The sequence below is a fragment of the Leptonotus elevatus genome, chromosome 19 (assembly GCF_054856555.1).
Source record: "Leptonotus elevatus isolate MCC_2025b chromosome 19, RoL_Lele_1.0, whole genome shotgun sequence".
Lineage (NCBI taxonomy): Eukaryota > Metazoa > Chordata > Actinopteri > Syngnathiformes > Syngnathidae > Leptonotus > Leptonotus elevatus.
In genome coordinates, this window is record NC_141257.1 from 2,863,800 (window position 1) to 2,878,799 (window position 15,000).

Sequence of the window (15,000 nt, forward strand, 5' to 3'; positions counted from 1 at the left end):
CTTTAACTCAATTTTATGAATTATTATGAAATTACTGTTTCACTGACTATTAGATTAACATTTTTTTCCACTTTATGTTACGATGAAAACTTAGGGATTTTTTTTATTTTTTTTTAGTACATTTAGAACAGATATCAAATTTAATCGATTAAGGTCATGCAATTAATTACGATAAAAAACGGCGGTGTTCGGTTTAGGTGAACGGTATGGGATTTTTTTCTAATAGGTTTTTGGTGAGCTAACAAATACACGCACGCACGCACATACACATACTCACCCACATACAAAAAAAAAAAATATATATATATATATATATATATATATATATATATTAAAAAAAAATAAAAAAAATAAAAATAAAGAGCAATGATGATGACATTTCCGAATGAACAATACTGAGCTCTTTAGAGAAAAAAGAGAAGAAAAAAAAAAGAATTACGATAAAAAAAAAAATCACCTGACAACCCTAATATATATTAAAATGCTTCAACTCTAATAAACAGACATTATTTTACATGGACATTTTAAATCTCTCACACGCACACACAGCTCCATTCCATGTTGTCGTAACACAGCAGCTTGTAGGTCACGGCGGAACAAGTCATTTCGAGTGGCTGACATATTTAACCTTTATCAAACAAGCGCAGCCCCTGCAATTTGTCCACGTCTCGGCTTAATTCACGGCGCGGCGGTCTGCGGCGTGAATTTATTATTTAGGATTTAACGGCACTGTCTTTTTTTGGCGCGCGCCATCAGTGTGGATTTATTCACCGATCGAGCGATGTGTTGTCGCGCCGGTGAAAAATGTCGACGGGTATTTGTTTGTCGCGCGCTGCCCTTGTCGCGGCGGAGATAAACGTCTGTTCGCTTCCTGGGCCGCTAATAAAACATCAACATTGGAGGACGAGGAGGAATATTTGGAATCGGCAACAATCCGGGGGCCGCGTGACAATCCGTAATTGGCTGCCGGAAATGCATTCGTTTGTCTGATTGAGACTCATTTTGGGTTTGATTGAAGACGCGAGCGCCGAGCGGCTCCGCTAAGTGACCAGAAGTGGCCTCCATGTAAAAAAAAACAAAACAAAAGATTGTTATTTCAACATTTACAAGCGCTAATGCCAAATCATGGCCGAGGTGCTTTGAGGCTTCGGCAGACTTTTTGTGCTGCTTTTGTTTTGAACCCGTCTTGCGTCTCATCAAGCGTGACCCGCCAAGGTCATTAGCACAGCATTGGGGGAAGGAAAATCCTGTTTTAGACTCCGGCGACCCGCCATTCATTCCAGATTTTCATTGTGTGCGCGGGTCAAATGGAAATACGAGAGCTGGATGGAAAATTCTGCTTGAACAAAAGAAAGGATCGCACATTTTGTTCCGGAATATGTGGCAGCAATCAAACAAAAACATTCGCCTTTGAAAGACGTGGAAAGTGGCAAAATGGAAGAATGGAAGACGTCCTCTGTCTTTTGTGACCAAATTTTATATTGCTTAGCAGAACCATTGAGGCATTCCTGAGGCCAGTAGTGGATAAAAGAAAAAAGAAAGATTTGTTTTGTTAGATTCAAAAAGCATCTTAATATTTGTCTTTGTCGGATGTCTGGAAAGGCCCAAAATGACCCTAAAATGGCTGCTTTTGTATTTGTTTTGCAGATCTATTTATGATTGACATCTACCAAATGTAATCTAAGCGTAACAACAAAGGTTTGAATTTAAGAGCTCTACGCAAAATTCGGTCTCGACAAAGATAACGATGACATATTTTTGCAATTAGAAAAAAAATCTCGAGGACAACGAGATGTACTGGTATGCAAAATGTTGCCTTGACAAATATGACAAATATTTCTATCAAGTACGCATGGTTTAGTTTTGGTCGCGATCTGACAAAAAACAATATCCGCATCTGCATCATTGTCTTGGATCTGGCGGGTGTACCTAATATTGTGGGCGGCCAAAATAAACGCCTCGCTGCCGATTCTTCGTTGGCGCGCGGCAAAACTCGATAATAAGATTGCGTTTGCGCGGCCGTGCCCGCCGCGTCCAATAAACGCTAATCGGATCGTTTGGCAGGATTATCTATTCGGCCGTAAATGAGACGCGATTGCTTCTCCGCTCGACGCCACAAAACACCATCTTGAGCTGCCTCATATATTATCGAAATCTATTATTCAGCCAGTCAAGGTAAAATAAAATGCACGCGCACTCGGATCTCGCCTCCATTCGGACTGACTGATATTTTTGAGAGAGGCATCAAGAGTTGAAATTGCTTTTGTGTTTTTGGGTGAAAAATGTTTTTCCGATGTTCGCGTATCGCAACCATGCTGCGCTGAAGGCTGCTGGCGAGGTGGACATTTTTCCCTTCTCAGTTTCGACCTCCAGGCATTCTCAGCGAACGACAATCATGTCTGATGCTCATGATAAGCGACTGTTCGTTTTGAAGGGCAAGCTCGTCTTTGAAGGACCACTCGAAATATGCGAAATGAGGCTAAAGTGGCCACCGAAAAAAACAACAAAAAGGGCAAGACGTTCTTTATCTTTTTAGGCTCCTTTGTGGGTCGACTCGTGAAAGACGTGTCTGCCAAAGCACGTGTTGCTCGATCACCGCTATGCCCCGCCCACATGCAAAAGCAAAAAAACGAAATAGTTGCGGTCAATCTGTTTAGCATGCGTGGCTCAAATTTAGCAGCAATCAGGCAACATCTCTTCAACAAGAGAACACGTTTGTCTGAGAAGGACCTCTGCCAAAATGATCCAAAAATAGCGGCTTTGAGCCAAAATGGCGGACTTCTTGCGTCTTTCCACAAATGGGTTCTTGAGACTTTTTTGTGCATCGCGTCGCGACAGATATGGCTACTAAATTTCATGTCGCTAAAAGAGAGACAGGCTTCGGGGGCTTGCATTTATTTGTAATTGAAGTAGCCTGGAAATGGCCCTAAAGTTGCTACTTCAAATCAAAATGGCTGACTTTCTGTGTCTTTTCGGGCGTGGCTTCTTGAGATTTTTTGGGTGGGTCTCGTCATGAGAGACAAGTCTACCAAAGTACATGTTGCATGAGTCAAACTGGATTCGGGGGCTGGGTTTTCAGATGAATTGTGTGTTCTATGGCAAGTTGTCATTCTTCACCGCCATGCTACAAAATACATCTAAAATGGCTGCTTCAGAAACAAAATGGCGGACTTGCTGTGTCTTTTCACTCATGGCTTCTTGAAACTTTTTTTTGTGGGTCTGTTTCCACGTGTGCGGTTCAAATTAAAATATCCTGCCACAATTTGGCTTTAGCCCCTGTGGCTAGCTAGCTAGCAGCCATGGGAGCTAACGAGGGAGCTAGCTTTCTAGCTAACTAGCACCTGGGGCTAAAACCAAACTGTGGCTTTTATTTATTTATTTATTTTTACTTTCTGGACCTGGATTTGCCACCTCTGTTCAAATTTGGTTGCAATTAGACAAAATCTGTTGGCTAATTGTTTTTGAAGGACCTCCGAAATAAACGGTCAACCAAAATAGCCGACTTTGTGTGTTTTCAGGCAGTTTTTGGTGGGTCCACTCATGATAGACTAAAAGGATGCGTTTCAAATTTGGTGGCATTCAGACAAAATCTTGGACAAGATAAATCAATTAACTTTCTGTGTCTTTTGAGACGTTGCGTAAAACTTTTTTTTTTTTTTGTCTACTGAGTAAAAGTAGTTTCTTTTGCTGAATTTTTCAAAAGTACAGATCCAATTTCAGGCCTCACCACTGCTTTTCTCTCAGCCGGCATACAAACACGACCCAATACATGAAAGGCTGATTCAACAAAAGGGAATGAAGTGAAACTATGTTGACTACGCGTTTGAAAAGCCCACATCCTTGTCTTTGTATCCGCGTTGTGCCTGCATTCCGTTCTTTTCACAGCTGAAGCCTTTTCTGACATACCTGCTCTGATTGTGACAATTGGAGCAACAAAAGCGAGCGAGGAGGGCTTTCATTTATGCACTCCAGTAAACACAAACGTGTGATAAACGCGTGAAAAGATGGGAAAATGAATTTGGTTCGAGTTCAAAGTGCGGCCCCCCCTCTCGCAAGGTTCCCCCGAGCCCGCCATTACCGCGGGAGCGCTTAATGTGCCGGCTCTTTATCGTACGAGCGCAGACGCCGCTCGCCTCGCGACGGGTTTTCTCCCTCGCGTCGACCTCGCCGCGCTCGGCTGCTCTGCAAATGGCCGCTCATGTGGGAGGATGAAAAACACCAGCTGTCTCCGATTACACACAGCGGGCGTCCCCTCCACCACCCGCCAGCGTCGTCATAAACATCCTCTTGCGTTTAAGACGATGAGGCGCTCTCTTCAGTTAGGCATTAAGATCCCTACGGAACACATGCTAACAGGTGCACCTTCACCACTTTAGCATCTTGTTAGCAGTCGTATTAGAAGCGCTGGCGTACGTTTACAACCAAAATTCTAATATTTGTTCATGTACAGTCTATTTGCGTCACTTGGTAGTGTTTCTCTTGTGCAATCAGATTTTAGACCCTATTTATGTGTTGCTGTGTCAATCTAATCTTAGACAAGCTAACAAATAGCATTGATGCAGCGGTGTCATAACACAATTAAACACCGGATATTTAAACAAATGGAGAGCAACACATGGTGATAAAAGCACGCACGGGAATATATTCTTTATCCTCTGCAAAGAAACGACTAATACTGAATAGTTGTGACCCGCTCCTTCATGCATACATTTTAAATCAATAAACAGCTAGCTCAATTAGCAGCCATGCGAACCAAGTGTAATGACAGTTTTGTGTTAATGTGGATGGAAACAATACAAAACATTTTTGCTATAACTTTTCATAAAAAAATAACAATAACAGCACTGGCTGAATACGACACATAAAATGCTAAATTAATGATTTGGCTACGTGACTCGCATGCGGTCGCTAATTTTAGCATTCAAATTCATCATGTTTGCATGAATAAACTGTGTCCTTAAACTGATCTTTACCAAAAAAAAAACAACATTTTCACGCAATTTCCCAGGGAACTGCAATTTCCGCTTATAAATAAATGAATAATCAGAGACGTTTAAACATCCCTAAACTGCTTTTACACGGCAATCACAGCGCTTTAATTGCAACGCGGCCATATTTAATGAACACGGTCATGTTTGGATTCACTAAGCATCGTTTACATGTTCAAAATCGAACAGCAATATGATTAAATTCCTTCAAGTCGTTCTCCGAACCGACAGAAACCTCTGAGGGAATCGGCTTCAGATTGCTCGGTCGCGGGCTTCGGGCACGACGGGGCGCTCGCTCTTGGGAGACGAGTACTGATAAGCAGATGGCGCCTGTCAAGGCTGATGGAGCGCAACAGCTCTTGGGGAAAAATAAATAAATAAATCACGCCACCTTCTTGCTACACTGGCTGGCATGAACAAATGAATCGGTAGCAAGGAAGAGATACATCTCGACGTCGAGGAGGAGCTAGCTTTAGCCTGCTAGCGTAAGTCACACGTAAGCAAATCAAGGAAGTGATACATCTCGACGTCGAGGAGGAGCTAGCTTTAGCCTGTTAGCGTAAGTCACATGTGATCAAATCAAGGACGTGATACATCTCGACGTCGAGGAGGAGCTAGCTTTAGCCTGTTAGCGCAAGTCACACGTAATCATATGAAGGAAGTGATACATTTCGACGTCGAGGAGGAGCTAGCTTTAGCCTGCTAGCGTAAGTCAAATGTGATCAAATCAAGGAAGTGATACATCTCGACGTCGAGGAGGAGCTAGCTTTAGCCTGTTAGCGTAAGTCACACGTAAGCAAATCAAGGAAGTGATACATCTCAACGTCAAGGAGGAGCTAGCTTTAGCCTGTTAGCGCAAGTCACACGTAATCATATGAAGGAAGTGATACATCTCGACGTCGAGGAGGAGCTAGCTTTAGCCTGTTAGCGTAAGTCACACGTAAGCAAATCAAGGAAGTGATACATCTCGACGTCAATGAGGAGCTAGCTTTAGCCTGTTAGCGTAAGTCACACGTAAGCAAATCAAGGAAGTGATACATCTCAACGTCAAGGAGGAGCTAGCTTTAGCCTGTTAGCGCAAGTCACACGTAATCATATGAAGGAAGTGATACATTTTGACGTCGAGGAGGAGCTAGCTTTAGCCTGCTAGCATAAGTCACATGTGATCAAATCAAGGAAGTGATACATCTCGACGTCAATGAGGAGCTAGCTTTAGCCTGTTAGCGCAAGTCACACGTAAGCAAATCAAGGAAGTGATACATCTCGACGTCGAGGAGGAGCTAGCTTTAGCCTGCTAGCGCAAGTCACACGTAATCATATGAAGGAAGTGATACATTTCGACGTCGAGGAGGAGCTAGCTTTAGCCTGCTAGCGTAAGTCAAATGTGATCAAATCAAGGAAGTGATACATCTCGACGTCGAGGAGGAGCTAGCTTTAGCCTGTTAGCGTAAGTCACACGTAAGCAAATCAAGGAAGTGATACATCTCAACGTCAAGGAGGAGCTAGCTTTAGCCTGTTAGCGCAAGTCACACGTAATCATATGAAGGAAGTGATACATCTCGACGTCGAGGAGGAGCTAGCTTTAGCCTGTTAGCGTAAGTCACACGTAAGCAAATCAAGGAAGTGATACATCTCGACGTCAATGAGGAGCTAGCTTTAGCCTGTTAGCGTAAGTCACACGTAAGCAAATCAAGGAAGTGATACATCTCGACGTCAAGGAGGAGCTAGCTTTAGCCTGTTAGCGCAAGTCACACGTAATCATATGAAGGAAGTGATACATTTTGACGTCGAGGAGGAGCTAGCTTTAGCCTGCTAGCATAAGTCACATGTGATCAAATCAAGGAAGTGATACATCTCGACGTCAATGAGGAGCTAGCTTTAGCCTGTTAGCGTAAGTCACATGTGATCAAATCAAGGAAGTGATACATCTCGACGTCGAGGAGGAGCTAGCTTTAGCCTGCTAGCTCAAGTCACACGTAATCAACACGTTCGCCGAGCGCTCACCCAGCATGACGAGTGTGGTGGTGCCCTGCTCGTTGCCCGACGGGTAGGTGGCGTACTCGCAGGTGAAGCGGCCGGCGTCGGACATGCGCAGGTCGGAGATCCGGATGGACGGGTTCTCCAGGTTGTTGTGCAGAAAGACCACGCGGTCCTTGAAGGACAAGTTGGGGAAACTTTGGCCGTAGAAAGGATGGTACACGGCGATGTTGTCACGCTGGCCTTCGATGGGCTCCCAGATCCACGACACCTGAAAAAAATATATATAATAATCACACGCTTAGCTCTTTACAGCTGTTTTTGAGCTTTTTGACTCATTTCCAAGACACACGGAAAATTGTGTTGTACACCGAATCTACTAAATCAAAATATATTTAAAAAACGGTCTGACGAGTACACCCGTCGAGCGAATGAGTTGAAGGGCCACACACGCTTGTTGTCGAGCAACTGAAGTGGCAAGTTGTGTTGACACAACTCCACCAATGAAACGGCGGCGTCCAACCCAAGACACGCTTGGGACCGCCCCCTCATTTGAATAACATTTCTTCCTGGCAGTATGGACCAAAACTGCCAAAATTCAAAATAAATAAATGACTAAAAGTGAAAATAAAAATGGATGTAAAAAAATATACAATTCAAAAATTTATTTATTTACGTATATATCTTTTTGTTGTTTTAATTCCATTTATGTTTATTTTTTTGGATTACATTTTTTATTTTCACTTTTAGTCATTTATTAATTTATTTATTTAGTCATTTCGAATTTTGGCAGTTTTGGTCCTCCATACACCATGACCTAAACATTCATATATAATAAATCATTGCTTGTGTTTGTTAAAAGAATAAATGGGAAGGCCTTGAAAAAATACTCGCCCATTAAATGGTTATTGCACTATTGAGTGAAAAAAAAAAACATTCTTTTCTGCGAGCCACCATTTTGTACTTTTTGCGCGCTTTTTATATGTACAGCCAGGACACATGTAATCCATCCAGATGTGCCGGCGGTCCATGCTGAGATTGTGACGGACGCATTGATTTATTTTAATGGCCACTTTGCCGCATGTAATTTGCACTGTTGTTGAACTTTAAAAGGCTCCACATCGCGAGCTTCATAGATTCATATTTTAAACAGTATTGTGTCGCTCATTGATCCCTGTAATAATCTCTCCTGCTGTGGTAAAATGTCACCGTCAATTAAAGCAGCATGAAGAAGCCGAGAAAGGTTTCAGTTATTCCACACCTCCTTCTCCTGGTTTTTAAGCATTGAGTTGAGCTGGGCAATTAATTGATTTAATCAATTAAATGGAGTTCGTTAGTCAGGATGAATTATTTCTTGATCAATATTTTCCTGCAGTCTTGACATGGTGTAAATGTGTTATGTTTATTTAAGTTAAGATATTTAAGTGTCATCTGTTTGCATTTGTATCCAGTGCTGCACCACTGACATGCTAAATTAAGATTTTATTTGATTATCGATGCATTAGAGTTATGTCAAGGCCGGCTGATTGACCGTCTGGCCGATTTAATGGGCCAATATTAAGTCTAATAAAATCTGAAAGAATTGACTGCTTTTTTACGGAAGCGGATTGCATTCACTTAAAAAAAAAACTCTTTGTTTTTTGGAGTATTTTTTTTTTAATTTTCAGATGTTTTTTCAGTTTTACTGGAAAAAAAATTCTGTCAAAGAATATTCAGAAAAACAGGCTGAAAAATATTATTCACAAAAACAGGCTGAAAATTAAAAAAATAATAATACTCCCCCAAAAATTAGTTGCTTTTTTTTCCCCGAGTGAATGCAATAAGCTTCCGTCATGTTTTTGTTTTACACATTACAACAAAAGACAAAGATAATGACATTTAAACATTCCCCCTCAAAACAAATAAATAAATAGGCAAAAAATATCGGCCGATTTTTTTTTGCAGATTTTTCTCTCCGTTGTAAAGTTAAACAAATACTAAAGGAAAAAGAATTGGGGAAAAAAAAGTCAAATGTCCTGCCTGTAATTCTTATCTTTATTGTTGTAAGCAATCAAGCGGCCATGTTATTTTATTCACAATATTTTTTTAATAAATCATCGCATTATTTGGTTATCAACATATCGGATCTGGCCTAAAAATAATAAAACATAATCCATAGCAAAAACAATGTAAAAAGAATCATGTTGGGATCCATTAAAATACTAAATTTGGATGCACACTTTTTTTGTTCTCGTGAACGCATTTCCAAGGTATCGAATCCGAACTCGGTGTCAGCAAGTACTTCAAATCATGTGAGCAAAACATCTCGACGATACATATTTTAAGGCCACGTTGGCCAGCCCCAACATTTTGATCATTTCAACTTTTTTTTTTTTTCTTTCCTTCTGACGAATTCCACCCTGAAGAACAAGGTTCATGTATTAGCAATCACCAGCAGGCGCACAGAGACAGCACGTCCAATTAGCCCACGACGGAGAAGCGGCCGATCGCCCGTGCTTTTTGCGTGGACAAATTGAATATTGATCGCAAAGAGGCAGGCAGGCGAGCATCGCGCCAGGATCAAGCAAATGCTTTCTTGTTTGCTTCTTCGCCGTCTTCTGGCGCTCGGCAGCTTTGGCGAAACGCCCAAACAAACATTGATGAGCGAATGCGTTTGCGTGTCAGCCGACGATGCGATGGAAGCTGAGAGAAATGTCCAGCAGGGGACGGACAATGAAGCGTCTGGGACAGCGAAAGACTCGCTTGATTTACAGCCTACATATGGATTAGGGGCGTCAGGCGATTAAAATATTTGATCAGAATTAATCGCATGACTTCAATAGTTAACTCACGATTAATTGCAAATTTTATATCTGTGTACAGTAAAATGTTTTTTACAACCAAGTTTTCATGCTTCTGTTAACATAAAAGTGACAAAAAAATATGAAACTGTGTGCCCAAAAAAATCGATTGTCATAAGAATCGCGATTCTCATTTAGTACGATTCAGAATCGATTTTAAATGTCCCAAAGTCGATTTTATTTAAATGATATTATACCGTCTTGCCTTTGTCTGTGTGTGCCTTTATTTGAAGCGCTGTTCATGTTGTACCCGGTTTGCCCACTGAGGGGCAGTGTGCTTCCACGCGGTCTAATACACTGTTAAGTTGGAGCCAAGACATTGCTGACAGCTTGGTGCATTTTTCCTTTTATATTATTAGAGCTATGTAAATTCTGCACATATTTAAAGTTGTTAAATACAACATGACTCCGGTCTCCACAAACGTATGCATTGTTATTACATTTATTACTGCTAAATTTTGACGTGGACGACCCAGTACGGGCTTTCCAAGTAAGGGTGAAAAAAATTTGTGGTGCTCAAGAAACTCTAAATTGACACAAAATGAACGCACTCATTTTTGACAACCCTAATATACATACATACATACATACGGGGTTCCATTCTGTGTAAATGTATGAATGACGAGCTCAAGACTGACCTGTGTGAGTTTGGTTTTGCCTCCCCCGTCGATGAACTGACAGCGCAGGTCCACCGACTCGTTGGGGTACGCCTCCAACTCCTCCTCCACGCGCACCTTCTGAGCGCCGACGCCTGCGGGGGGGCACAAAGACGGAGAATGTGAATATGACTTTTTGACGACTTCTTGTATCGAGTAAGCTGAAGCATTCGCACATATCTTATTGTGATTTTTATTCTCCACACTTTTTTTTTTTTTTGCCGTGAAACAACAACTTCCGATTTACACTCTTGGAATTTCACCTTGCTTCAAAAATTCACGCCTTCCACACAACTTACAGTATTTGCATAATTTAACGTTAAATATGAGACCGACATTGACCTTCCATACGTACAACTGATCGTCATTGCCAAACTGTCTGATACTGGATTATAATTTCACTCAAATGTTTTAAGCACATGCATTCAAATTTGAGTATTCGGCTAACGGCTAACGGCTAACGGCTTTCAGCTTTCCAGCATTCCCACGCTGCATTGCACTTTGTCGAGTTGGAAAAGTGCATCGTTCCGCCTCTCGTCGTCATAGTAACGGAAACCTACTCGCCTTTGGCCAGCGGAGCCGCGAGACAGACAGGCCCGCCCCCTCAAAACAGGCTGATACAACTCCACACAGTGTCCCGATCCTTACGCAAAAAGCGCCCGACAGGCATCTCTTTAAAAAAAAGTGTGAAAAAGAAAAGAAAAAAAGCCATAATTGAAATCTCCTTGAAATGGTTTCCAAGCTGACGATTTTCTTGACAATCAAACGGTGTCCTTGCAGGGTCTTTTCTTCTCCTTGCAGCCCCGTCAAGACAAAGTTCTGGCTGACTCACAAAAACAAAAAGAGGGCGCTCGGGAGGGAGGCGGATTAGCATTGGCCCGCTGCTCGTTGGACCCGACCGAGTGCTTGGGAACAAAAAAAGCCTCTTAAGTGTGCCAGTGGAACAACGTGGCAGAAAGAAAGAAATCTGTCAGTGTGTACATTGTGTGTGTGTGTGTGCATGCATCACCGCTCTCAAGTGTTGGTTATTGTATTACGGGTGTGCAACGTGTGTACTTAGAATTGATCTCAACATTCATATGTATTGTTCCTGTAGAGTTTTTCTTCAATATTCGGATGGCGATTTAATGTGATGACTTTTTCAAGGTCCTCTTTATCTGTATTTTTTTTTATTTTTTTTTACTTTATTGAACTGTCTGTTCAGGATGGACGTAATCTAGTTCAATTAGAGTTGTTGTTGTGAATATCCAAACATCACAATATGATAAATATCACAATATTAACTCATTCACTGCCATTGACGGTTATAGATGTCAAATATTCATTTGAACTATTTCTATTAGTTAAAAAAGTATGAAATCTATTTTTTTTTGTACATTTAGAACAGTTATAAAATTTGCGATTAATCATGAGTTAACTTGTGAGGTCATGCAATTAATTACGATTAAAAAACGTAACCGCCTAATTTTTAATAATCTTTTTTTTTAAACCGCGTCAGGCGATTCAATGTTTTAATTGTAATTAATCGCATGACTTCAATCGTTAACTCGTGATTAATCCTAATTTTTATATCTGTTCTAAATGTACAATAAAAAAACATTTCTAGGATTTCATACTCTTGTTAACAAAAGTGGGGGGGGGGGAAATGGCAAACTAATCGAAATAGTTCAAATGAATTTTTGACGTCAATAGCCGTCAGTGGCAGTGAATGAGTTAATATCACGACGACGGCGATTCCGCGGCAAATTTTAATATCGCGATATTGCCGCTATCGTTACATCCCTAGTGCGTACGCATGCATGGTTTTGTATATGAATAGTTACAGTAGCTGCGTGCGTGCGTGCGTGCGCTTCATTACAATATGATGCATATTAGACAGTCGTCGAAGCACGCTCCCCATCGCCCAAGGGAGACAACAGCCTTGTCAAACCAGTGATCCTCTAACACTGCACGACACACACACACACACACACACACACACGCACACCCACACACACACACACACACACGCGCAGACATGCAAAATGGCTGTCTGATGAGCGAAAACAAACACAAAAGCTCTGCCGTGAGCCGACAGCTGATCTGTATTATTTCAGTATTCCGCTTTCTGTCATACTTTTGTTTTGTTGTTGTTGTTGTTTTTGTGGCTCCCTCTTTATGCTTTAGACAGATTGATTTCCCCTAATTGGACGTGTCGTCACTCACTCATCCATGTAAATAAACATTCGTGCTGGATTTGACTCCTCCCACTATAATGTCCGTACACAACATGTATACACACATTAAAAGCACAATAAAAAAGAAACGATAAAATGCTGCCTCCGCCAGCATTCACGCGACGGAATCCCTCGATGATTATCACGTCGGTTCTTTGGTTTCAGGGCTGCGTACGTGTCACAGCATCAAGGTCAAAGTTGAATGTTAAGGGCACTGTGAGGGCCCTAACTAGAGCTGCAAGAAACGGCATCGAGTCATATGTCAAACTAAAGGTCTTGGCAAGGACTTTCTCGATGTGATATTTATTTCAGTATGTGTTGTTATCATGTGAAAAGGTGACCGGAACTACTACTACTACTAGCACTAATCGTTGAATGACTTCTGCTTTTTTTGTTATGGACAATTGTGACGTAATCAGCTGTTGTCACACCAAGATTGTATGAAATATTGTTCTCATCACACTTGTCTCTCAAAGCCTTCCTCTTATTTCCTATCAGCACATGTACATTAACTCTGCTCTCAGGGGATGTTACAGGGGAGTCAAGGGGGGGGGGTGAGGTGGGTGCGAGGCTAAATGAGCACCCGCTGACCTCGAGCAGCGGAGAGATGAATCACGCTTAATTGACATTTAGAGGCTGGTGGCATTTGTCTGTTTATCCTCTCTAGCGCGTCAAGAGTGTGCTGAGCGGGTGTGCCCGCCCCTCATCAAACCCCCCCCCCCCCCTAACCTCCCCCTCCAGTCAAAAGCAGAGTAGAAGGTCTGCTTGTTTGTTTGGGTTGCGCGTTGTTTACCGTTGATTTCGCCAGAGATTCCCGAAGTGCGGGTGCGCAAGTGCTCTCCAGGGGGTCCGCGAGATTATAATGAATGGTTGGTGACTACATGTTTACAAATTTATACCCTAATGAATTTTTTTTCCACAATCTACAAGATTAGAAATCAGCATTTGCACTGACAAATTTTATATTAATATTAATGAACGAGCCCTTGCAACCTTCGAAATGAACCGAAACAAATTGCTGATGGGTATTTTCATACGTCGACGAAATAAACAAGCAAGATGGCTAACGAATTAGCTAGCTTTCAAACACATAAATAATAACTAACAAAATACAGTTTTAGCTATTTTTCAAACTCATTTGTTTTTTTGTTTTTTTTTGTTTTTTTTTTGTTTTTTTTTATTTTTATTTTTCAAACTCATTTGTAATTCCAATAGTCTCAAAAGGTTTGGAAAAGGCTTGTTCACTGAAGCTAAACTGGCTCCATTTTTTACTACTTTCACCCTATAATTAGCTAATTGAATAATGAATGAATTAGTGTGCAGCACTATGACAGATAGTGAGTGTTTTTTTTTTTTTTACGAAAAAAGCCAATCCACGACTGACATACAACGTGTTTGAATAACATTAGCCTTAAAGTGTCTGTTACTGTCTCCGCAGCCACTTTGAAACTCTTCCGAGCCTTTCCCGGTCTTTTCTTGCCATTTACGTGTTCAGCCATGAGCGGAAGAGAGGAAGGCGCGCACGAGCACCGCCCGCGCACGAGCACCGCCCGCAGTCGTTCAGGTTAAACGCGTGATAACTCCTCTCGGTAATTGCTCGTCCCGCGGCTTTTATCGCAAGCGGCGGTCGGGAGGGGCCACGCGGCACGCCGCTTGGTCGCCCTCTCGAGCGTGAACGGAGCGCGTTTCGCCGTGCGGCGGATAGGACCGCGACGCTAACGAGGACAGATACGTGCCAGGCGAGTGTATTACAGCTTATTATTGTTTTTAGAAAATAAAAAGGACTTAAAACACATTTGCTCACAAGATAAATTCTGTTCATTGAGTCCAAGTATGGAAGTAAATCTTTCAACAGTTTTGCTTACCACTCAAATGACTGACAGATCCCTGTAGATGGCGCCGTTGCATCCCTAGCTATCTAGTAAAACGTAACCAATTCCAACCCCAAAACTTATAAATACGTTTATAATACTTAGAGCATACAGAAGGCTTTGATACCTCTCCTGACATGAAGAGGTCACTTAAAGCAATGGTAGTTATTACAAAAAACGGCCAGCAGGTGACTGCAGAGTATAAGAGATCAGCCAGGGCCATGTTGCAACAATCTATTTTTGTTTCGTTTTCAACAGGTTTGTGAATAATGATGACACTTTGCTATATTCTAATGCTAATTGCTGCAAAACAGAAACAGATACAAATATACTTTTTTCCCTAATGAAAAGGCCTCATAAGAACCTACCGCCGACCTACTTTGGCTCTGGAATGAAAAGGATTCCCATGTTGGCTGTCGACGACTGCGTAAATAGTCGACAGTCGTCCATCT

At 41.7% G+C, this 15,000-nt stretch overlaps 1 protein-coding gene across 2 annotated transcripts in view; it reads right to left on the reverse strand.

Moving 5' to 3' along the window:
* Positions 1–15,000, reverse strand: part of pvrl2l (PVR cell adhesion molecule related 2 like) — a 129,917-nt gene that overhangs the window by 57,879 nt on the left and 57,038 nt on the right. For both annotated transcript variants that reach the window (XM_086062552.1, XM_086062551.1), the window contains exons 2-3: positions 10,444–10,556; positions 6,993–7,236 (exon numbers count right to left, since the gene is read on the reverse strand). In XM_086062552.1, coding sequence (XP_085918678.1) covers positions 6,993–7,236; positions 10,444–10,556 — 357 coding nt within the window. The remainder of the gene's footprint in view (positions 1–6,992; positions 7,237–10,443; positions 10,557–15,000) is intronic.